The following is a 23,898-nucleotide window of genomic DNA, read 5'->3' on the forward strand; positions in this document are numbered from 1 at the left end:
AAAAGGCAAGTAAACTGGAAGATATTTGCAATGTTACCTCTGCAACTCACTAAGAAAAACCCAAAGAGTCCAACAGAAAACCAGGCAAAGAGCATAGACCAGTGATTCACCAGTGAGGGGATCCTGTCAATACACATGAGAAAAACGCCCAGACTCATTAGGAATCACGTACAAACTCATCAAAACAATGACATTATACTTTTCACTCATTGGATTCGCAGAATTTCACCAGACAGCAGCAAGTGTTGACAGAAATGTAAAAAAAGAAACTTTCGAAAATTGCCAGTAAGACTGAAAACCAGGCCGGCAACTTTGAAAACTCATTTGACTCTTGTCAAACTGGAGATGCACATTTTTTATGCCACAGTACGAAGAGAGATGCAGAAGGCTGTTCCCTGAAAGAAAATACTGAATATACCCTAATGTCCACTACAGGAGACCAAATGAACAAAATGTGCCACATTTATTTAACAGAATACAGTGACAGTAATACACCCATACATAGCAACATAGACAGAACCCCATGATATAGTAATTGAAAATACAGAATACAGATTGATGATATTTATGTACATTTGAAAAAACACTGAAGCAATAACGTTTCCTTAGGATCCTAGGTGAACGGTCAGGAACAGATATTCATCTGTACGCACAGACGCACCGCGGTGGTGGCTCTGCAGAGTACAAGAGGGCACGGCACTGCGGGGACTGGTTAAAGGAACTTCACTCACATCTCAGTGTGTTATTTCGTTAAAATAATAATAATAATAATAAAATAAATAAAACAAAAAGAAAGCGGGGAAGTTATTACTTCTGGAGGGTGAGAATGCGGACATTTATTACATTTATTATTATTCGTCCTTTTCGCTTCCCTTTTCAAGTTCTCTCTTGCAGAGGCCTCCCTCTAGGGGTCAACCACGAGCTCTCTTCCAACGCTGACAGGAGAGGGGCACGGATGGACCCACTGAGAACACTGCTAACACTGAACATTACGTAGGACTTACAAGCTGTCCACGGTAAATTTGGACTACACGTGATTTTGGTCTTAACTGACAAACTTTAGTATTAACACCCTTGTAAGGTGAAACTCAGCATTCATCAGCACGATAACTTAAAAGCAAACCACATGGAAAACACTTCCATTTCGGTGAGGATTTTTTGAGGGGCCAATCTTGTGTACAGAATTCAGTTAACCAAAATCCCTTTGCTCCAGTGCCATCTGCTGGACGAAAGAGGCAACTGCACCTTCCACAAAACCCCACAGTTGGGGTTACTGGAGCAACATTCTTTCCAAGGAAGCATCCCCCTTCCTTCTGAGGTTACTGTGTACTACACTAGTAACCATTTACTCTCATTAGAGCCTTCTCCAAACTAAATTCTTCAGCCTATTAGATGAGAAAGAGATGCTCTTTTGTCCTTCTGCGCAGTTTCCTTCTTCAATGTTTCTTAGTCAAATGATGCTTTCCATTCTTCCTCACCAGACCAACCTGCAACCATAATCTCCATTCATCCACATCTCAAACCCTCTATAGTAAAAAATTCTAACAGTTGATTTCTATATTAAAAATTTTAGTGTCATTTTGCTTTATATAAAACTGAGGATGGTTAAGAATTTTTAATTTAAAGGACTTTTAAAATACAGTATGTTCTCACTATAAATATGCAATGGGAATTATAAATAGTTCCTTCTTTTAAGCACTGGACGATACAGTAAAAAACATACAGTATCTTACCCAAGAGCCAATAAAATAGGCTAGATTTTTCAGATGTTAAAGAAAAATAACAAAGAAAATGAAAAAAAAAACAAACAAAAAACAAAAAAACATAGTTACAAGGTCATGAATCCCTCAATTTGCAATACTGAATTCCTTGATTCATTTACAATCCAGAGATGTAACTGAACAGGGTGGTAAAATTACTTTGGAAAAAGTCAACTGTACTCAAGACAAAGTAAGTCAATCGTAAATGGTTTCCATTAGTGTTCTCTGTGGCCACGATTCTGTTCAAGCTTTATAATCTGCTGTAATAGCTTTTTAACTGTTTCCAAATCAGCGCTAGCAGAGGATGGAAACAAATAAAGCCAAAGGCACTCCCCTCAGAAGTTCAAAATTTTGATGTAGATTTAAATTTTAGCGAGTTTCAGTCCCTCCATTCAGATGATCCTGTAGGTACATACAAACACACTGAATTGTTGGCTTCACTTCTCTTCCATTCTCAAAGTTTACAATAAAGAGACTAATCCCTGTGTTGGGACTGACTGACATAAATTCGGATTTGTTCAGAGTTGAGGGTAAGGAACACTTAAGGTCAGTCAGAAAATAATTAAACAGGCTTTTCATGTAAGCACCATGACTCACAACTAAGACACTGGCGGCTAATCCTGGTGCGCCACTGTCTGCATTAGATTCAGAGGCACAGGGTTTTCCTAAAGGAAATATCTCTGCCAGAGAAGTTTCCAGACAGTTGCTTGGAGCTCCTTGGGAAAACTGTTCATTCTGACCTGCTTCTTGCAGGATCAGCTGACAAAGAATATCGAAAAAGTCTTTTCCACGCATTTTCACCTACAAGAAAAGAAATTAAAATAAAGTGGCATTAATGATTGTCTTAAAACATAAACATAAAACACAACTGACTGGATTTTTCTAATATGTCAACATAAAGTATTACATAAGCAGATGAAATTCTCTTTCCACTCATTCGATCAGTAGTAAATGCCTACCATACTTCTGGAATGATGGAAGCACACTGGGGCACAAAGAAGAGTAAGATACAATTTCTAATTCCTTACTTCAAAGCACTTACAATCTAGTTAGGGCGAATTACGAGGGAAAAAGGAGCCCGTAAGAGTGTTAACTAGGTAACGACATCTAGAGCACATCAGTTAGGTTAGAGCAACCACCAACAAGGACACAAAATCTTGCCTTTACTAAACTAATAAAAAGTCTTTCCAAGAAAATTATGAAAATAATAAACAGGGGAAAAAAATCCCCAATAATGCAATTCAAAAGCAGAACACTCCAAAGAAAGGCAAGCACGGTGATGGGGTCACTTACAGAGCTAAAGACGCAGGAGGAGAGGCTTGATGACTGCGAGTGTTGAGTTATTTCGCCTCGAGTGTTCTGCCTACCACTGTCCTTGAACAGCAGCGCACAGCTCTCCTGCCTACTACTACCCCTGCTGTGGGTACCGCTGCAGACTCCGAGACTCTCCTTCAAGTATCACCCGGTAACATACGTCCTTTACACCCAGTGCTGGCAATGACTGTCGATGTAACAGTAAATAAGGAAGACAGCTTAAAAAGGAAAAACAGGGGCGCCTGGGAGGCTCAGTCGTTAGGCGTCTGCCTGCGGCTCAGGTCATGATCCCAGGGTCCTGGGATCGAGCCCCGCATCGGGCTCCCTGCTCAGTGGGAAGCCTGCTTCTCCCTCTCCCACTCCCCCTGCTTGGGTTCCTCTCTCGCTGTGTCTCTCTCTGTCAAATAAATAAAGTCTTTAAATAAATAAATAAATAAATAAATAAATAAATAAATAAATAAATAAATAAATAAATAAAAACAAAATAAAAAGGGAAAACAAACACACTGCGCAGAGTTGTTTTATAAACCAAACAACTTTCAAACTGCTTAGCTAAGATTTAGAGACATCTCATTTACCAAAGAAACCCAATTTTAGCTACTTTGACGTTGGCAAGATCATCCACGTGGGAACTCGCCCCAGGGCTACGTACCTGGTCTAAGGTCTCTCCTCCGGGTGGTGTGAACATAGGGCATTCTTCCCCAGCTGCTTTGGCCATTGCCCTGAGCTCACTTAGGGCCCTGCCTTCTGCGACCCCGTATTTCTGCAATGGTCCAATAGACAAAAGTGCCTCAAATGAATCTGCGACACATCCATTAAGTACCTGCTTGCAGCAAACTTGGAACAATCATTCTGGCAAGAAGCTTGGTTTCCTTCCACTTTATTATATCTTTTAAACTGATAATGAGAACATACTCAGTAGAGGCTGCAAACCCTAGAAAATACAGTTGACACCTTGAATTGTACACTGTCCAAATGGGTTGTATGGAACAACACACCAAGTAGACAGTGGGGCTTTCCTGGAAAAATACAGAGACTTGCATGGACTCCAGGGCCAGAGACCAATATATGAAGTACACCAAGTCAGCCACCTCACATCCACACGTACTATCTCATTTGATCCTAACAAGAGCACTATGAGATGGGTATTTTCAGCTCCATATTTATAAATGGGAAAGCTGAGTTTCAGAGAGGTTAAGCAACTGGCCTGTATTCCCACAGCCAATAATCAGTGGAGTTGAAATTCAAACCCAGATCTGTATGTTTTCAAAGCTCATTAGCTCTTTAGATTTATAAAGACTGAGCCATAGCAAAGGACACAGAAGTCACAAAAGAAACACAAATGACCAAGAAACACAGGAAATCTACAATGTAAAAATTAAAATGACACGTTTCAGAAGCTATTAAATTAGAAGATCAAAGACACTACCAATAGCTAGTGTTTATGTAGGAAAAACTTTCTCCTACATCATTCATGGAAGTATAAACTGGCTCAGCTTTTCTAGTAGGAAATTTAGCAATATGTATAAAAGGCTTTAAAAAAAAGTACACCTCAAAAATTCCACTTCTAGGAAATGTATTAGGGGTGTGTATAAAGAACTACAAAGAGGTTTATTTTAACATTATTTGTATCAGTGGAAAATCTAGTCACAACCTAGGCGTCCACCAGTAGCAGCTATGCAACTTCCATATACTGGAATCATGCAGTCACTAATTAGGTGATCATATCCATGTGCATTCATTAGCACTGAAATACACAAGGAGAAAAGCTAGTTAAGAAACAACACACATACGGGCACCTACGTGGCTTAGTCGGTTGAGCGTCTGACCCTTGATTTCAGCTCAGGTCGTGATCTCAGGGTCATGAGACTGAGCCCCACGTGTCGGGCTCCCTGCTCAGTGGGGAGTCTGCTTGAGATTCTCTCCCTCTCCCCAACTTGCGCTCGCACCCCCTCTCTCTAAAATAAATAAATAAATCTTAAAAAAAAAAAAAAAACCCACCACATATAGCAGGGGTACACTTAGAAAAATGCATACACAATCAGATAGATAGACTGACAAACACGAAAAAAAGTCAAGAGCACACATACCAAAATGTTCACAGTATTTGTGCATGGTAGAAATTTTTAACCGTATTTTCCCCCAAACTGTTCTTACTTTTAATTCCCTACAATAGTAACAGATTACTTGCATAATAAAATATTTAATAAAATATTTAGAGATAAACCACCATTTATGGTTTCACACTGCTGATGCCCCAAAATGTTAACACCACCATCAGACAGAAGTCCAACAACTAAATGTTCTTTTTTTATAAGACCATATGCACAGTTGTCAGGTGCTCTTCCAATTCCCAAGTTCAAATTCTTACATCCTCAATTATAACGGGAACAACCTCTAATATAAAGGAGAACATTAAAATCATTACTTGGTTTGTTTTTTCAAGAACGTAAACATCCATTCATTAAATACTCCAAATGCTACACTGAAACATGTCAGGCAATGAGGCAAGAGCAGTGAAGAGACCAGGAGGGACACGCAGCTCCCCACCCTTGCTGAGACTGCAGTGTGGTGGGGTACTAACCTAGAACAGTAGGGGAACAGCGCCGTAATGGAAGGAACTACCGGACATAGACACACACAGCAGAGATGGCTAATCTGCATTTGCAGGGCTGCAGAAGGCCAAAGCCTTGGGGTGAACAGAAGGTGGCCAGGTGTGGAAAGCATGTATCCCAGGCAGATTCAGAAGTTCAGTGAGGAAAGAGCATAGGATGCTTGGACAACTCTGAGAAGATCCGCGAGAGGCCTATCACCAGTGGTCCAGAACATGGAATCCAGGGCCAGATGGCCTCAATTTGAATCTGAGCTGTGCCACGTACTAGCTCTATGATGCTGGGCACAGACTTGACCTCTGTGTGCCTTGCTTTCTGCAACTGTAAAAATGCGGTTTTTAAGTCTTCACAACATGGGGGTGTTGTGAAGATTAACAAACCTGCAGGGCTCGGAGCAGGGCCAGAGTGTAGGGAGTGCCATGCAAATGCTCGCTAATATTATTAAGGTCAGGCACGGAGCACAAGGAAGAGGACGGAGGCAGATGGAGGCAACAGATCATATCCTACGGCACGCTGACAGGCCAGGCTGGAGCTTGGACAGCCTCCCGAAGGTAAAACAGAAACGGAACAGTTCTACACAGGTGCGCAGCAACCACGTTTTCCAGACGACTCTGGCTGCGGCACGGAGATGAGATGAGAAAAGCAAGCGCCAGTCATGAGACGGGAGGATCGCTGTTCCCAGTGAGCTAGGAGACAGAGGACACTGAGGGCAGTAGGATGGCAGCAGTGGATTCAGGAACTACACAAGAGCAGCCCTGACAAGATGATGGTAGGATGTGCACGTGGGAGGCAAGTCCAAGTCAAAAATGCGTGGTTTGAACAACTGGGTAAAGCAGGGGCCGGGGACAGAAAAGGTGGTGCGTTCCACTGAGCTGTGGGGCACACATGGGAGATAAAAAGTAGGTAGTTTGAGACGTGAGCTTAGGCAAGAGCTCTCAGCTAAACATACATATATGGACATCAACTGAAATCACAGGAGAGGATGAAGCCACTAAGGAAGAGAGCAGAGTGAGAAGAGACAGCGCAGCCAATGATCACACTCTCCCTACTGTAGATGACAGGCCTCGCTCAGTGCTCCGCTGAACTCACGATGCTTGTCTGTCACTGGAACTGGGTTCCCAGGCACAGAGCGAGCCTCTCCAAGTAGTATCTCTGAGGAAGTTGTAGTATATATTTTGGATGAGAACAGAGAACACCCGCAAGTTATGAAAAGCAATTCTTTAGAGATGCCCAGCCATTTGACATTTCTATCCAGGTACAGAAGAAATCACAGGGCTGCCAGGGACATCAGCCTGCTTAAAGGCCTGTACAAAAGAGCAAAAACTGCTGCTCTAGGAGGAGGCGTGGGGTCAAATCTCAGATCTGAAAGTGAGGTGTGGCTTTAGCTAAATTGCCATTTCAGCAAGAGTCATTTCTGATATATAAAATGGGCACAAGAAAGTCTATTGAAGCTTAAAATTGAGAAGTAGGATGGGGAGGCTGACAAGAGAACTTCGCACTTTTACCTCCAACTCTTCTGTACTAGTTGTTACGAGCAGACTTTGCTTTTATAATTTAGGATGCCTACCTCACACAAATTTAATAACTAAGTAAGATACTATGTATGAGCGTATATAACAGCCACGGTCACATAGCAGGTTCTTAACATATATATTAGCTGATTCCACACCCCTACCAAGAATGCATCAGATCAACTGAGGTGGTTTACTGATAATTTACGGTGAAGAATAATATGTAAGTAAGCTACTTACTCTTTCTCGAAGTCTTGAATCATACTTTACTGTCAAATCTTTGCAAACTTTGCTCTTCTCCAAAATCCCATGCACAGTCTGAAAATGGAAAGACAACGGTTTCTTTTCTCATAAAAACAGTCATTCTGGCCAAAATGTCAAAATACAGCACAGTAAAATCAAAAAGAATTAGAGGGTCGCCTGGGTGGCTCAGTCAGTTAAGCATCTGCCTTCGGCTCAGGTCATGATCCCGGGGTCCTGGGATCTGAGTCCCGATCAGGCTTCTTGCTCAGTGGGGATCCTGCTTCTCCCTTTCCCTCTGCCACTCCCCCTGCTTGTGCTTGCTCTCTCCCTCACTCTCTCTCTCAAAGAAATAAAATCTTAAAAAAAAAAAAAAAAAAGAACTAGAAATAATTTTCCTTCATGAAAGTTGCCTCTCTTCTGTACTCCTCATCCTTCGCCTCTTCACACGAATTTGGATATTTCCTTCTGCGCTATCTTCTAGTTCAGAGGTCAGCAAACTATAGCCCAAATCCAGACCGAGGCTTGTTGTTGTGAATGAAGATCTATTAGAACACAACCCCTTACATACTGTTTGTGGCTGCTCTCACTTACAACAGCAGGAGTTGAACAGTTGTGACAGAGAGCACACAGCCCATAAAACTTAAAATACGTACTATTTGGCCCTTTACAGAAAAGGTTCCAGTTCATTAATTCTCCATCCAGGTGTGCCTAAACTGCTGTTAAACCCATCTACTGAGTCTTAATTTCAGTTACATTTTCAGTTCGAGAATTCACGCTTGGTTCTTGTACATCATTTCCAGTTCTCTGCTGAAATTCTCAGTGTCATTTTTTAATCTATGCGTTCAGTGGCTATTTTAAAGTCCGTGTCTGGTAACCAGTTATCGAAGAAGTCCTGAAGCTGTTTCTGTTGTCTTTTGTTTGGGCTCATTTTTGTTCATGTTCCTTTCTCTCGTGGTGTGCCTGGTTATTTTTGATCAACAAGACACTGTATTTGCAAAACTGTAGAAATAATTTAAGTCCACAACCTGCCTTTTTAATCCCCTCCCCACAAAGTAAACATTGTCATCACTATGATTCTGTATTATCAATATTTGTTTACATTTACCTTTACCAGTGTCTTTGCTCACCAATCTTTTCTAAAACTTAGACCTCCCTTCTGGCATTATTTTCCTTCTTCCATTAGCCTTTCAAAGTTTCTTTATAGCCTGTTTGTCCGAAATGTCTTCATATCACCTACATTCTAGACAATGTTTTTGCTGGGTATAAAACTCTAGTTAGTCTTTATTATCACTCAGAGCATTAAAAAAAAATTATTACCGATACTAACAAATTTGTTGATAGTCTAATATTGGCCATTAGTGGATGATGTTTGTCCTTCTTTGGAGTTTTGCAATTTTGTTATTGTAAGCATAGATATGGGCTTCTTTTTATTTATCTTGACTGGGATTTATCACCCTTTCTAGATCTGTTATCTTTCAACAGTTCTGTAAAATTATCAACTGTGACTTCTTTGACCCCTTTCCCATTTTAAAAACCTCCTTCTGAAAGACACCAGACCTCATCATATTCTTGATTTCTTTCAAACTCTCATATTTTTAATATGTTCATTACACTGTGCTACATTTCAGTTACTATCTTACATTTACCTATGAGCTAATGATTATTTTGGCCATGTTTAATAACTTAGTACATCCACTGAGTTTCTGATTTTTGGTTTATTAACTTGTTCTGCATTTTTAAACCAATTTTATTGAGGTATAATTTACAACAAAAAATATACCTAGTCTTAAGTGTACAGTTCACAGAGTTTTAAAATATATATATACCTTTCTAAATACCACCAAAATCAAGATATGGAAGAATTCTGTCATCCTAAAAGATTCCTTTGTGTCTTTTCTAGTTGATCCCCCCACTCCTGGCCCCTGGCAACCACGGATCTGCTTTATGTAACTGAAGATTAGATCTGTCTTTTCTAGAGTCTCCCATAAATGGAGTCCTACACTATGTACTCTTTTGTGCCTGGCTTCTTTTGTTCAACATGTTTTTGAGACTTTTCCACGTTGCTGTTGAGCTGTATTCCACCGCGTGAATGTATCACAGTTCACTTATCCATTCATCTACTGATGAACACAGGCGATCCGATTCTTTGCTTATTATAAACAAAGGTGTTAAAAAATTATATACAAGTCTCTCTGTAAACATACATGATTTCTCTTGGATAAATTTTTAGGATGGAAATTGCTGGATCATATGATTACTATATGTTAAACTTCCACTCTTTTCCAAAGTAGTTGCTCCATTTTACATTCTCACTAACAATGTAGGAGTTCTAGTTGTTCCACATTCTTTTATCTTTTTTTAAAAAAGATGTTTTATTTATTTATTTGAGAGAGAGAGGGCACAAGACGGGGGAGGGCCAGCAGGGAGCCTGTGGTGGGACTCGATCCCGATCCGGGATCCCTTGACTCCGGGATCATGACCTGAGCCTAAGGCAGTCATTTAACCAACTGAGCCACACAGGAGCCCCCACATTCTTTTATCTTTTTAATTTTTTGCATTTGCAAATGTTTGTGTAATAGCATCTTACTGTGGTTTTAATTTGCATTTCCATTAAGATCACTTCTGCTAAGCATCTTTTCATCTCCTTACTGACCTTCCATATTCTCTTCTTTTGTGAAGTGCCTGGTCAAATTCAAATCTTTTGCTCATTTTAAAGTGGGTGTTTGTCTAATTACTGAGTTGAAAAAAATTTAGATAAAAAATCTAGATAATTTGTCAGATATATACACACACATACATTAGATATGTAATATACACATTCATAATTTCCTCCCAATCTGCATCTTGTTTATGCTTTGCACTAAGAAACCTTTAGAAAGATTTTTCTCTGTGTTTTCTTATAGAAGATATATAGACTTAGCTTTTAGATTTGTGCTGAGATCAGCTACAAGTTAATTTTTGTGTTATAGGAGCTAAAGGCAAAAGTTCATGTTTTTCCATATGGATAGCCCATTGTTTCAGCACATTTTATTGAAAAGAATACCTTTCAAGTGCTGAATTACCTTGGCACCTTTGTCAAAACCCAACTGATAAAAAGATTCTGACTTCCAGGGAAGATGGCATAGTAGGAGAAACCCAGGTTTACCTCCTCCCACGGATACAACAAGGTAACATTCACATCAGTGTAAATAACCCAGAAAATGACCCAAAGACTGGAAGAACAAATTCCACAACCAAAGGTAGAGAAGAGGCCACACTGAGATGTGATGGGCCACCCACAGGAGGGAGGGAGCCAAAGGCCTGGAGAAGGAAGAGAAACAGACCCTCACATTGGGAAGCTCCTGTGAGGAAGACAAATCCCTCATAACATTTGGTTTTGAAAACCAGATGGTCCAAATTTTGTGAGCTCTTACACCCAGCAGGACTGAAAACCTGGAATTTAAAAAATCAACAGGATTGGCTCTAGGAGAGCCCCGAGGGCAAGAGGAAGCTGAGTCCAAGCCCTTAAAGAGACTCAGAGACTATGACTCATGCCACAGATTTACAAATGGATTCAGATATAACCAAGATGTCAGAGATGGAATTCAGGCTAGCAATTGTGAAGACAATGGCTAGAATGGAGAAATCAATTAATGGCAACATAGAGTCTCTAAGGGCAGAAATGAAAGCTGAATTGGCAGAATTTAAAAATGCTAGCAATGAGATCCAATCTAATCTAGATAATCTAACAGCTGGGGCAAGTGAGGCAGAAGAACAAATTAGTGACCTAGAAGACTAATTAATAGACAAAAAGGGAAACGAGGAGGCCAGGGAAAAACAACTTGGAATCCATGAAAATAGAATCAGAGAAATAAGTGACACCATGAAACGTTCCAATGTCAGAATTATTGGAATCCTTGAGGGGGTGGAGAGAGGACTAGAAGATATATTTGAGCAAATTGTAGCTGAGAACTTCCCTAATCTGGGGAATGAAACAAACATTCGTGTCCTAGAGACAGAGAGGACCCCTCCCAAGATCAAGGAAACAGGCCAACACCCCGGCATGTAATAGTAAAACTTGCAAATCTTAGAACCAAGGAAACCATCTTAAGGGCAGTTAGGGGGAAGAGATATCCTTACATACAGAAGGCGGAACATCAGAATAACATCAGACCTATCCACAGAGACCTGGCTTGCCAGAAAGAATATGGCAAGACATATTCAGGGTACTAAATGAGAAGAACATGCAGCCAAGAATACTTCATCCAGCAAGGCTGTCATTTAGAATGGATGCAGAGATGCAGAGCTTCCAAGGCCAGCAGAAACTGAAAGAATATATGACCACTAAGCCGGCCCTGCAAGAAATATTAAGGGGGGGGGGTTCTATAAAAGGAGAAAGATCCCAAGAGTGATATACAACAGAAATTTACAGGGACAATCTATAAAAACAAGGTCTTCACAGGCAACATGATGACAATTAATTCATATCCTTCAGTAATGACTCTCAACGTGAATGGCCTAAATGCTCCCATAAAAAGGCATAGGGTTGCAGACTGGATAAAATGACAGGAACCATACATATGCTGTCTACAGGAGACTCATTTTGAACCTAGAGATACATCCAGACTGAAAGTGAAGGTATGGAGATCTATCTTCCATGCCAATGGACCTCAAAAGAAAGCTGGGGCAGCAATTCTTACATCAGATAAATTAGATTTTACACTAAAGACTGTAGTTAGAGACACAGAAGGACACTATATCATTCTTAAAGGGCCTATCCAACAAGAAGATCTAACAATTGTAAATATCTACGCCCCCAACATGGGAGCAGCCATCTACATAAGCCAGCTGTTAACCAAAATAAAGAGTCATACTGATAACAATACATTAATTGTAGGAGACCTCAATACTCCACTCTCAGCAATAGACAGATCATCTAAGCAGAAAATCAACAAAGAAACAAGAGCTTTGAATGACACACTGGACCAGATGAACCTCATAGATATATACAGAACATTCCACCCTAAAACAACAGAATACTCATTCTTCTCGAGCGCACATGGAACTTGTGCACTCGAGAAGACCCACATACTGGGTCACAAATCAGGTCTCAACCGATACCAAAAGATTGAGATTATTCCCTACATATTCTCAGACCATAATGCTTTAAAACTGGAACTCAATCACAAGAAAAAATTTGGAAGAAATTCAAACACTTGGAAGCTAAAGACTACTGTGATCGAGAATGTTTGGGTCAACCAGGAAATCAAAGAACTTAAACAATTCATGGAAACCAATGAGAATGAAAACACATCAGTCCGAAACCTATGGGATACTGCAAAGGTGGTCCTAAGGGGGAAATACATAGCCATCCAAGCCTCACTCAAAAAATAGAAAAATCCTGAATTCACCAACTAACTCTACACATTAAAGAACTAGAGAAAAAGCAACAAATGATGCCTAAGCCACGCATTAGAAGAGAAGTAATTAAGATTAGAGCAGAGATCAATGAATTAGAAACCAGAAACACAGTAGATCAGATCAACGAAACTAGAAGCTGGTTCTTTGAAAGAATTAATAAGATCGATAAACCACTGGCCAGACTTATCCAAAAGAAAACAGAAAGGACCCAAATTAATAAAATTATGAAAGGGGAGAGATCACAACTAATACCAAGGAAACAGAAACAATTATTAGAAATTATTATCAACAACTATATGCCAATAAACTGAGAAATCTGGATGAAATGGAGGCCTTCCTGGAAACCTATAAACTGCCAAGACTGAAACAGGAAGAAATTGACAACCTGAATAGGCCAATAACCAGTAACAAGATTGAAGCAGTGATCAAAAACCTCCCCAAAAAACAGGAGTCCAGGGCCTGTTGGATTCCCTGGGGAATTCTACCAAACATTCAAAGAAGAAATACCTATCCTCCTGAAGCTCTTTCAAAAAACAGAAACAGAAGGAAAGCTTCCAGACTCATTCTATGAGGCCAGCATTACCTTAATCCCCAAACCAGGCAAAGACCCCATCAAAAAGAATTTCAGACCGATATCCCTGATGAATATGGATTCCAAAATCCTCAACAAAATCCTAGCTAACAGGATCCAACAATACATTAAAAGGATCATCCACCACGACCAAGTGGGATTTCTCCCCGGGATGCAAGGGTGGTTCAACATCCACAAATCAATCAATGTGATAGAACACAGTAATAAGAGGAGAGAGAAGAACCATATGGTCCTCTCAATTGTGCAGAAAAAGCATCTGACAAAATACAGCATCATTTACTGATTAAAACTCTTCAGAGTATAGGGATAGAGGGAACATTCCTCAAGATCATAAAATCCATCTGTGAAAAACCCACAGCGAATATTATCCTCAATGGGGAAAATCTGAGAGCTTTTCCCTTAAGATCAGGAACACGTCAAGGATGCCCACTCTTGCCACTATTGTTCAACATAGTACTAGAATTCCTAGCAACAGCAATCAGACAACAAAAATAAATAAAAGGTATTCAAATTGGCAAAGAAGAAGTCAAACTCTCTCTTTTTGCAGACGACATGATACTTTATGTGGAAAACCCAAAAGACTCCACCCCCAAATTACTAGAACTCATCCAGCAATTCAGTAATGTGGCAGGATACAAAATCAATGCACAGAAATCACTTGCTTTCTTATACACTAACAACACAACTGTAGAAAGAGAAATTAGAGAAACGATTCCATATACAATAGCACCAAAAACCCTAAGATACCTCGGGATAAACCTAACCAAAGAGGTAAATGATCTATACTCTAGGAACTACAGAGTTCCTAGAACTCATGAAAGAAATTGAAGAAGACACAAAAAGACGGAAAAACACTCCATGCTCTTGGATCGGAAGAAGAAACATTGTTAAAATGTCTATGTTACCCAGAGCAATCTATACCTTCAACGCCACCCCGATCAAAATTCCAATGACATTTTTCAAAGTGCTGGAACAAACAATCCTAAAATTTGTATGGAATCAGAAAAGACCCCGAATTGCCAAGGAAATGTTGAAAAAGACAAACAAAGCTGGGGGCATCACGCTGCTCAATTTCAAGCTATATTACAAAGCTGTGATCACCAAGACAGCATGGTACTGGCACAAAAACAGACATATAGACCAATGGAACAGAATAGAGAGCCCAGATATGGACCCTCAACTCTATGGTCAAATAATCTTCGACAAAGCAGGAAAAAATATGCAATGGAAAAAAGACAGTCTCTTCAATAAATAGTGCTGGGAAAATTGGACAGCCACATGCAGAAGAATGAAACTCGACCATTCTCTAACACCATACACAAAGATAAACTCAAAATGGATGAAAGACCTCAATGTGAGACAGGAATCCATCAAATTCCTAGAGAACATAGGCAGCAACCTCTTTGACATCAGCCACAGCAACTTCTTTCAAGATTCATCTCCAAAGGTTAGTAAACAAAAGCAAAAATGAACTATTGGGACTTCATCAAGATAAAAAGCTTCTGCACAGCAAAGTAAACAGACAACAAAACAAAGAGACAACCCACAGAATGGGAGAAGATATTTGCAAATGACACTACAGACAAAGCACTGATTTCCAAGATCTATAAAGAACTTCTCAAACTCAACACCTAAAAAACAAATAATCAAGTCAAAAAATGGGCAGAAGACATGAACAGACACTTCTCCAAAGAAGACATACAAATGGCCAAGAGACACATGAAAAAATGTTCATCATCATTAGCCATCAGGGAAATTCAAATCAAAACCACACTGAGAGACCACCTTACACCAGTTAGAATGGCAAAAATGGACAGGGAAAGAAACAACAAATGTTGGAGAGGTTGTGGAGAAAGGGGAACCCTCTTACACTGTTGGTGGGAATGCAAGTTGGTACAGCCACTTTGGAAACCAGACCAGTGTGGAAGTGCCTCGAAAAATTAAAATAGAGCTACCCTATGACCCAGCAATTGCACTCCTGGGTATTTACCCCAAAGACACAGATGTAGTGAAAAGAAGGGCCATATGCACCTGATTGTTCATAGCAGCAATGTCTGCAATAGCCAAACTGTGGAAAGAGCCAAGATGCCCTTCAACAGATGAATGGATAAAGAAGATGTGGTCTATATATACAATGGAATATTACTGAGCCATCAGAAAAGATGAATACCCAACTTTTACATCAACATGGATGGGACTGGAGGAGATTATGCTAAATAAAATAAGTCAAGCAAAGAAAGTCAATTATCATATGGTTTCACTTATTTGTGGAACATAAGGAAGAGCATGGAGGACATTAGAAGGAAGGGAAAAATGAATGGGGGGAAATCAGACAGGGAGATGAACCATGAGAGACTATGGACTCTGAGAAACAATCTGAGGATTTTAGGAGGGAGGGGAGTTGGGGGATGCGTTAGCCCAGTGATGGGTATTAAGGAGGGCACGTACTGCATGGAGCACTGGGTGTTATATGAAAACAATGAATTGTGGATCACTATGTCAAAAACTAATGATGGGGGCGCCTGGGTGGCTCAGTCGTTAAGCGTCTGCCTTCGGCTCAGGTCATGATCCCTGGGTCCTGGGATCCAGCCCCGTATCAGGCTCCCTGCTCTGTGGAAGGCCTACTTCTCCCTCTCCCACTCCCCCTGCTTGTGCTCTCTCGCTGTCTCTCTCTCTGTCAAATAAAATCTTAAAAAAAACCCAAAAAACTAATGATGTATTGTATGGCGACTGACATAACATAATAAAATAATATTTAAAAAAAAGAGAGAGAGCACAACAAACTGCCCAACAAGATAGAATACAGAAGCAGCAGTTTGAAAAACACCTGGGAAATACAGGAGGGAGAGTTATTTACTAATCTCAGAGCAAGTCCAGAGGGGCAGCAGTCCCAAGGAGACTCCTCCAGGAACAAAGGAGCTGACACGCACCATCTCCCTCCCCAGCCCCAATGCACACATACATGGCCCCTGGAGGACCCAGCGAGGCAGACATTCACTACCTAACTTGCTAACACTGCCACCCCACCCTCCAGCACCTTGTGGATCCACCGCCTTCAATACAATGTTGGCCCCGCCCAACCAGGGTGGTGCCACAGGTCTGGCAGTGCGTAAGTAGCCCCGACAGTGGCCAGCACCACTCCAAAGTGACTCCTGCCCTGGGAAGAGGGAAAGATAAGCACACACCCGAGTCACACTGTGGCCCCAGCAGTGGGCTGAAGGCAGACAGCTGGTCTGATGGCAGGCCCTGGCCACCAATGAAAGCTTCTTGGAGCACAACACAGGGCAAGCACCCTGCAGTCTGGTGCTACCACAGCTCTGGCAAATGCCTGGTCCGACTCAACGCAAGCCCAAGGCAGCCCCACCAGACTGGCCCACTAACAACACAGGGCCAAACCCTGCCCACCACAGGCAAAGAGAGCCATTGCAGATGACTGGACTGAAAGCAAAAGCGGCTTAGCCTTGACAGCAGGGTGCACACAGCACAGAGGAGACACCCCTGAAGAGTCCGGTGCTGGTGAAGAGGGGACACTGCGCTGCAGGGCACGACAGGACGTCTTCACAGGCCATGACTTGCAACAGCAGGAGATGTAGCTGACTTTCCTGACACACAGAAACAGACACAGCGAGTTACACAAAAGGAGGAGACAGGGATATGCCCCAAATGAAAGAACAGGACAAAAATCACAGCAAGAGACCTAAGTGAAATGGAGATAAGTAATATGCCTGATAGAGAATGTAAAGTAACGCTCATATAGATACTCACTGGAGTTGAAAAAAAAGTGGAGGACATCAGTGAGACCCTTAACACAGAGATAAAAAAGAACCAATCAGAAATGAAGAACACACAAAATGAACTACTGGGACTTCATCAAGGTAAATTCAATAATTACCTATCAATAATGACTTTGAATGTAAATAGACTAAATGCTCCAATCAAAAGAAATAAGATGACAGAATGGATAAAAAAACAAAACCCATCTATGAGCTGCCCACAAGAGGCTCATTTCAGGCATAAAGACACATGCAGATGATTGAAAGTGAGCGGATGGAGGAACATTTATCATGCAAATGGATGTCAAAAGAAGGCTGGAGTGCAATACTTATATTGGACGAAATAGACTTTGAAACAAAGACTGTAACGAGAGACAAGAATACTATATAATAATAAACAGAACAATCCAACAAGAAGATATAACTATTGTAAATATTTATGCACCCAACATGTGAGCACCCAAATACATAAAGGAGTTAATAACAAACATAAAGGAAGGAATTGATAGGAATACAATAATAGTTGGGGACTTTAACATCTCCCTTATATTAACAGACAGATCATCTAAACAGAAAATCAACAAGGAAACAGTGGCTTTGAATGACACACTGGACCAGATGGATTTAACAGATAGATATATTCACAACATTTTATCCGAAAACAACAGACTACATATCCTTTTCAAGTGTACATGGAACACTCTCCAGAATAGATCACATGTTAGAGCACAAAACAAGTCTCAATAAATTCAGAAAGACCAAAGTCCTACCATGTATCTTTTCTAACCACAACAGTATGAAACTAGACATTAACCACAAGAAAAAATCTGGAAACATCACAAATACATGCTCTTTACCATGTTTAAATAACATGCTACTAAATGATGAATGAGTCAACCAAGAAATTAAAGAGGAAACCAAAAAATACATGGAGACAAATTAAAACGAAAACACAAGGTTCCAAGATTTTTCTTTGGGATGCAGCAAAAGCTATTCTAAGAGAGAAGTTTACAGCAATACAGCCCTACCTCAAAAAGCAAGAAAAATCTCAAAAAACAACATAACTTACACCTAAAGGAGCTTGAAAAAGAACAAAACCTAAAACCAGCAGAAGGAAGGAGATTATAATAAAGAGCAGAAATAAATGAAGTAGAAACTAAAAAAAGAATAAAGCAGATCAATGAAACAAAGAGCTGATTCTTTGAAAAGATCAATAAAACTGATAAACCTTTAGCCAGACTCCTTTAAAAATAATAATAGAGAACTAAAAAAGATCAACTGACAAAAAAAGCCCAAACCAATATTAAAAAAAAAGAAAAAGAAAAAAAAAAACCCACAACAACAAAAACACCCTAACCATATAGGTATGGGTCTATTTCAGGTCCCTCAATTGAGACTCTTCATTTTTCCTTTTTTTTTTCCTTTAAAGATTTATTTATTTATTTGAAGGAGAGAGAGAGAAAGAGAGAGAGAGAGAGCATGAGCATACACGAGTGGGAGAAGGGGCAAAGGGAGAGAATCTCAAGCAGACTCCCAGTTGAGCGTGGAGCCTGACGTGGGGCTCGATCCCACGACCCATGAGATCATGACCTGAACTAAAATCATGAGTTGGACACTTAACCAACTGAGCCACCCAGACACCCCCATTTTTCCATTTTTAGTCTTCTTTCTTCCTTAATTTTGGGATGTTCTGTTTCTATGACTTCATGTTCACTGACCTCTTCTTTAACAGTGTCTAACCTGCTAGTAATCCCCTCCTGTGAAATTTTCATTTCAGAATATTATATTTTTGATCTCAAGAAGATGAATTTGGTTCTTTTTATATCTTCTATTTCTTTCCTCATTATGTTCCTCTGAGCACAGATCAGCCTCGCTGTTAAGGTGTGACCTTTCTGAAGTTTCCACCGTATGCTTGATGTATTTAACAAAATCTCTCCACTCTGCGTGGTAGGAACTCAAATCATTCCCAACCTGTGGGAGCTCTTGACATTGTCTGGCTTCTGGCTCCCCAGCAACTGTTCTCTCCCTAGCAGTTATGTTTTATACCTGGCCTCATGCAATTTCACCTACGCACATGCAGACTCTAGTCCACCCAGAATTTCAGGGGATCCCTATCCATATTTCTAGAGTTCTTTCTCTGTGCAGCTCCCTCTTCCAGCACTCTGCCCCACAATCTTTAGTTATTTAATCTCCCCAAATTCCAAGCATTGTCTTCTCAATTCACTGAAGTCACTGGCTCTATCTGGCTTCTCCTACCAGCATCGGGAAATTACGTCAGGTGGAACACCAGGACAATCCAAGGGCTCACCTCATTTGTTTCACTTCATTTGGGGATCACAGGCCCACACCGTCTGAAGTCTAATGTCTGCAAACAGCTGTTTCATAAATTTTGTCCTCTTTCTCTAGTTGCTTATGCAGGGAGACTGTATTCCAACCCTGTTATTCCCTCATGGTGAATTATTCCCTCCATGGAGTCTTTAGACATTTATTTGGTTCCTTTTTAATTCTCTGGGGTCATTTTTATAGTAATCTGTTCCCTAAAGATATTTCAAACATGGCTTTTATTTCTTTAGAGTAACATAGTTGTTTTCTTTTCTAACTGTGTCTGGATTCCAATATTTGATGTCTTTGTGGGTTAAATTCCCCCGTCTGGTGTTTCTGCTGGCTCTCTCTCATAAACCTTCTTTGTCTTTTTAAAGATATTTTGTTAGACATTTTCCCCAAACTACTTTAATTTAAAAATTACCAAAATAAAATAAAGTACAAAAGTAAAATGAAAAGAAAGAAGTTCTGTTGGTGGGGGAAGGAGAGGAATGGGTATGGTATCTGCATGTGACTGAATTTCCTACAGACTCAGGAAGCAGTTTTCAAGGTTATAACTGTTGAGACTCTTTACTCATCAGTCTAAACCTTGACTTTAACTTACCTGCTTTGTCCTCATGAGGTCACTGGAGAAAACATGAGTAAACTTCACATTATTAAGAAACATGCCAGCGGCAGCTGCTTGTTTAAATCCAGTTTCTGAAAGAGGCTCATCTATTCCTTGTCCTGTGGTAGTCAGAGAAGGAACAATAACATTCAAATATAAAGATAACAGATGCAAATAAATTACATGTAAGAAAATATAAATAGAATTTATCTATATTTTATTAAAAAATTTCCTTGGGTACTTTTCTATATAACTTTTCAGAGAACCAAAAAAGCAAGTAAAATTAAGCTATAATCCTATAAAGGCTCAGGTATTCAAATGTTTCCCAAAAGAATGTCTGCCTAATGGGAATCAGATGATGATGAGAATTCAGTTGTCTCCAGCTCTCCCCTCTCTTGTGTCTGCCCATCCCTTCGTTAGCTGTTATTTTCTTAATGCTGGCTCTGATCTTATATTCTCAACCCAGGCGCTGCATTTGAAAGGTAGGATCCTCACCTAAAAAGTTTCCCTTCTTTACCTCCACTGCCCAAATGTTCAATATTGTATTATTTCCCCTCACCCTTGTTCCCTTCCTCCTTCATTCCTTCCTTTTCCTTAAAAAAAAAAAAAAAAAAAAAAAAAAAAAAAAAAAACTTTGGAACCTTCATTTCCAGGAGAAGGGCTGATTAAACACTCTGAAGCGCCCTCCTATTGCGAAAGAACTAAATGGGTATGTGTGTGTGTGTTATGTGTGTGTGTGTGTGTGTGCATGCTGCTCACAGGATCTAAGGAAAGTCTCTAAGAGGAAATGCAAAGCAACCAAAATACCCTGAGCTGAAACCTGAATATTAACATTAGAAAAATGGAGTTGCCAGGATATCAGCACACACAAGGGGGCAGCTGGGGGAGGGAGCCTGCTGCATGGCACAGCAAGGTAGTAGGACTGAACTCAGCATTCCTGGAAGCCAGAGACCCTACAAGGAAGCTGGTATAGTCTCAGGTCAATAGTAAAATCAAATGCAAATTCGCTTCAGAGCAAATCTGACTGAATAAAGGCTAACACGTTTCCTACTAAGTTAGAGCAAATAATAGTTCAGTCAGTAACTTAACATACAAGAAAATAATTCATCGTGAATGAAAGTCAGCAGAAACAACAAAAAAGAGATTCAGAATCATTAATACTTCAGACATTGAAATCAGCAAATACTACAAACTGTGAATAAAACATAAAGACGGAATCACAAAAATAAGCAAGTAACAAGAACTCATCAAAAACGACCAGACAGCTTTCTAAAAGAACCAGACAGATCTTTTAATAATGAAAAATATTATGAATTGTTGAGGAGGTAAACAATCCTTCAGTGGATAAAGGGAGATTCAGTAACAGAAAGGCTTAATGAACTCATAGACAGGGCTGAGGTATTACCCCACATGCAGCACAGACAAAGGAGATGAAACACATCTCACATCTATTAGAGACATGAAGGACAGAATGATATTCCCTAACATACATCTGACTGGAACTCCAGAAAGAAGAAAGAAAATATGAAGAGATAATGGCTGAGAATTTTCCAGAAATGATGGAAAATCTACAGATAAAACACCAAGCAGGATAAATTAAAAAGAAAAAAAAAAATCCCTTCTAGATATATTAAGGGAAACCTATAGAATACCAAAATCAAACAAAAGATTTTAAAAGCAGTTGCAGAGAAAGACTGATTGCCTACCATGGAACATGATTTGGCTGAGAGAAGACTTCTTCTTAACAGGAGCAATGGAAGCAAAAAAAAAAACCAAAAAAACAGCACAATAACAAGTGCTAAGAGAACTGTCAGTCTAAATTATCTAGGCTAAAAAAATGCTGAATAGAATAAAAATAGAATTGTCTAGAATAGAAACAATTAAAACTATCTTTACCACCAACCAATGTGCTGTAGGGGACCTTTCAAAGAAGATACTTCAGGAATGAAGGTCTGAGATGCAAAAGAAATGAGAAGGAGAGAAACTGGTAAATATATATGTAAATCTAAACAAACATTGTCTAAATAACAAATCAAATAATAATGCCTATGTCGTGTGGTTAAAAAAGGATAGGACTAAGATACTAAGCAATAGTCATATAAGTTCCTTGTATTTTGGGGGAAAGGAAATAGTGATATTATACTTCATTAGATATGAATGGTAAAAATTTAAAGGTAACAATTGAAAGAATGGAAATAGTTTATCATTCCAAAGCCAGTAGGGAAGGGGGGGAGGGGTAGGAGAGGGAGGAGGGGAGGGGAGGAAGAGAACCAAAATCAGCTAAGTAGTATTTACAAGGTAACACTTAAGACATCAGCACCCAGAAAGGTTGAAAGGAAGGCAAGAGAAAAACATACCAGGTGAATTCCAAGCCCAAACAGCTGGAGAAGCTATATTATACTCAAAAATGCAAGACTTTATGACAAAAGTCTTAGGATTGTGAGGATACTATAAATAATCAACGATCCAATTCACTAGGAAGGCAGAACAATTTTTAAACCTATATATGTATGTGCCTCATAAAATAGTCTCTAACTACATAAAAGCAGAACACACAAAGCACAAATTGATAGAATGTCAGGTACTAAACTATAAGTTGGCCACCACAATGGGAAATTCTACATCTCACCCATAAATTGGTATTTCAGTCATGCAGGCAAATTAATAAATTTACAAAATTAGCAAAGCATGGAAGATTTGAACAACAAAACAGAGGTTAATTATTTGACATATAACTCCAAACCCAACAATCAGAAAACACAGATTTTTCTCAAGCATACAATGGTAGATTTATAAACACAGCATGTTAACAGATTTCGAAGAGTATCATCAAATAAGCCATCTTGTCAGAATACAAAATGTAATTGGAAGTCAATCATAAAAGAGAACGAGCAAAAACAAAAAGCCCAGTCATCTGGAAATTTACAAAATAGTTCTAAATAATTCATGGCTCACTGAAGAAATCATAGTGGAAATTTAAGACACCTGGTGCTGAATACCTATGAAATGACTACATATCAAAACTGTAGTTATGCAACAAAAATGGTATTTGGAAATATATAAGCCTTGAATGCTTTAACTTAAAGAACTAATAAGCATCTAACTGACAAAGTTAGGAAAAGAACACAAAACCAGGTGTGTCACACCTGGTGTGTCAAAACCAGGTGTGACCACAAAAATTTGTATTCCTGCTCCGCTGTTAGTGTCTAATGAAATGAGACAGGTGGGCAGTACTAAAGGACAGGGTGGTAAGGGACAGAAGTACAGAAGCTAATTTGGGTTGGGCACATGTCACTGGAAAACAAAGGTTCATTTAATTATCAGACTAGTTTTCAGAAGACGGAGTGAGGCACTCTGGGTATGAAAATCAGGTTCTGCAAATTCTAGATGTCCCTATCCAAAAAAATAAAACTAAATGTTTTTATAATCACAGCCCAGAAATAGCCTGTCTGGGGCGCCTGGGTGGCTCAGTCGTTAAGCGTCTGCCTTCGGCTCAGGTCATGGTCCCAGGGTCCTGGGATCGAGCCCCACATCGAGCCCCACATCGGGCTCCCTGCTCAGCGGGAAGCCTGCTTCTCTCTCTCCCACTCCCCAATTGTGTTCCCTCTCTCGCTGTGTCTCTGTCAAATAAATAAATAAAATCTTAAAAAAAAAAAGAAAAAGAAATAGCCTGTCTGGCTGAGAGATTACCCAAGATATTCTTTAAAAGCTAGACTTGCTGGATCATAGGGAGATTAAAAGATCTGAACCCAAATTATCAGAAC

The 23,898-nt window shown here is 39.8% G+C and overlaps 1 protein-coding gene across 5 annotated transcripts in view; it reads right to left on the reverse strand.

The window, feature by feature from the left end:
• Window positions 1-444: 444 nt before the first annotated feature.
• Window positions 445-23,898, reverse strand: part of TIGAR (TP53 induced glycolysis regulatory phosphatase) — a 32,880-nt gene continuing 9,426 nt past the window's right edge. For 2 of the 5 annotated variants that reach the window (XM_045874029.3, XM_064591683.1), the window contains 4 exons: window positions 20,132-20,253; window positions 7,438-7,515; window positions 3,727-3,837; window positions 445-2,561 (listed from right to left, as the gene is read on the reverse strand). In XM_045874029.3, coding sequence (XP_045729985.1) covers window positions 2,130-2,561; window positions 3,727-3,837; window positions 7,438-7,515; window positions 20,132-20,253 — 743 coding nt within the window. In that variant the 3' untranslated portion in view covers window positions 445-2,129. The remainder of the gene's footprint in view (window positions 2,562-3,726; window positions 3,838-7,437; window positions 7,516-20,131; window positions 20,254-23,898) is intronic. The other 3 variants (XM_064591681.1, XM_045874030.3, XM_064591682.1) reach the window with 3 other exon arrangements.

The sequence above is a fragment of the Mirounga angustirostris genome, unplaced genomic scaffold (assembly GCF_029215605.1).
Source record: "Mirounga angustirostris isolate CCGP_5_RB_7025 unplaced genomic scaffold, mMirAng1.0.hap1 SCAF_5, whole genome shotgun sequence".
NCBI classification, from domain to species: Eukaryota; Metazoa; Chordata; class Mammalia; order Carnivora; family Phocidae; genus Mirounga; species Mirounga angustirostris.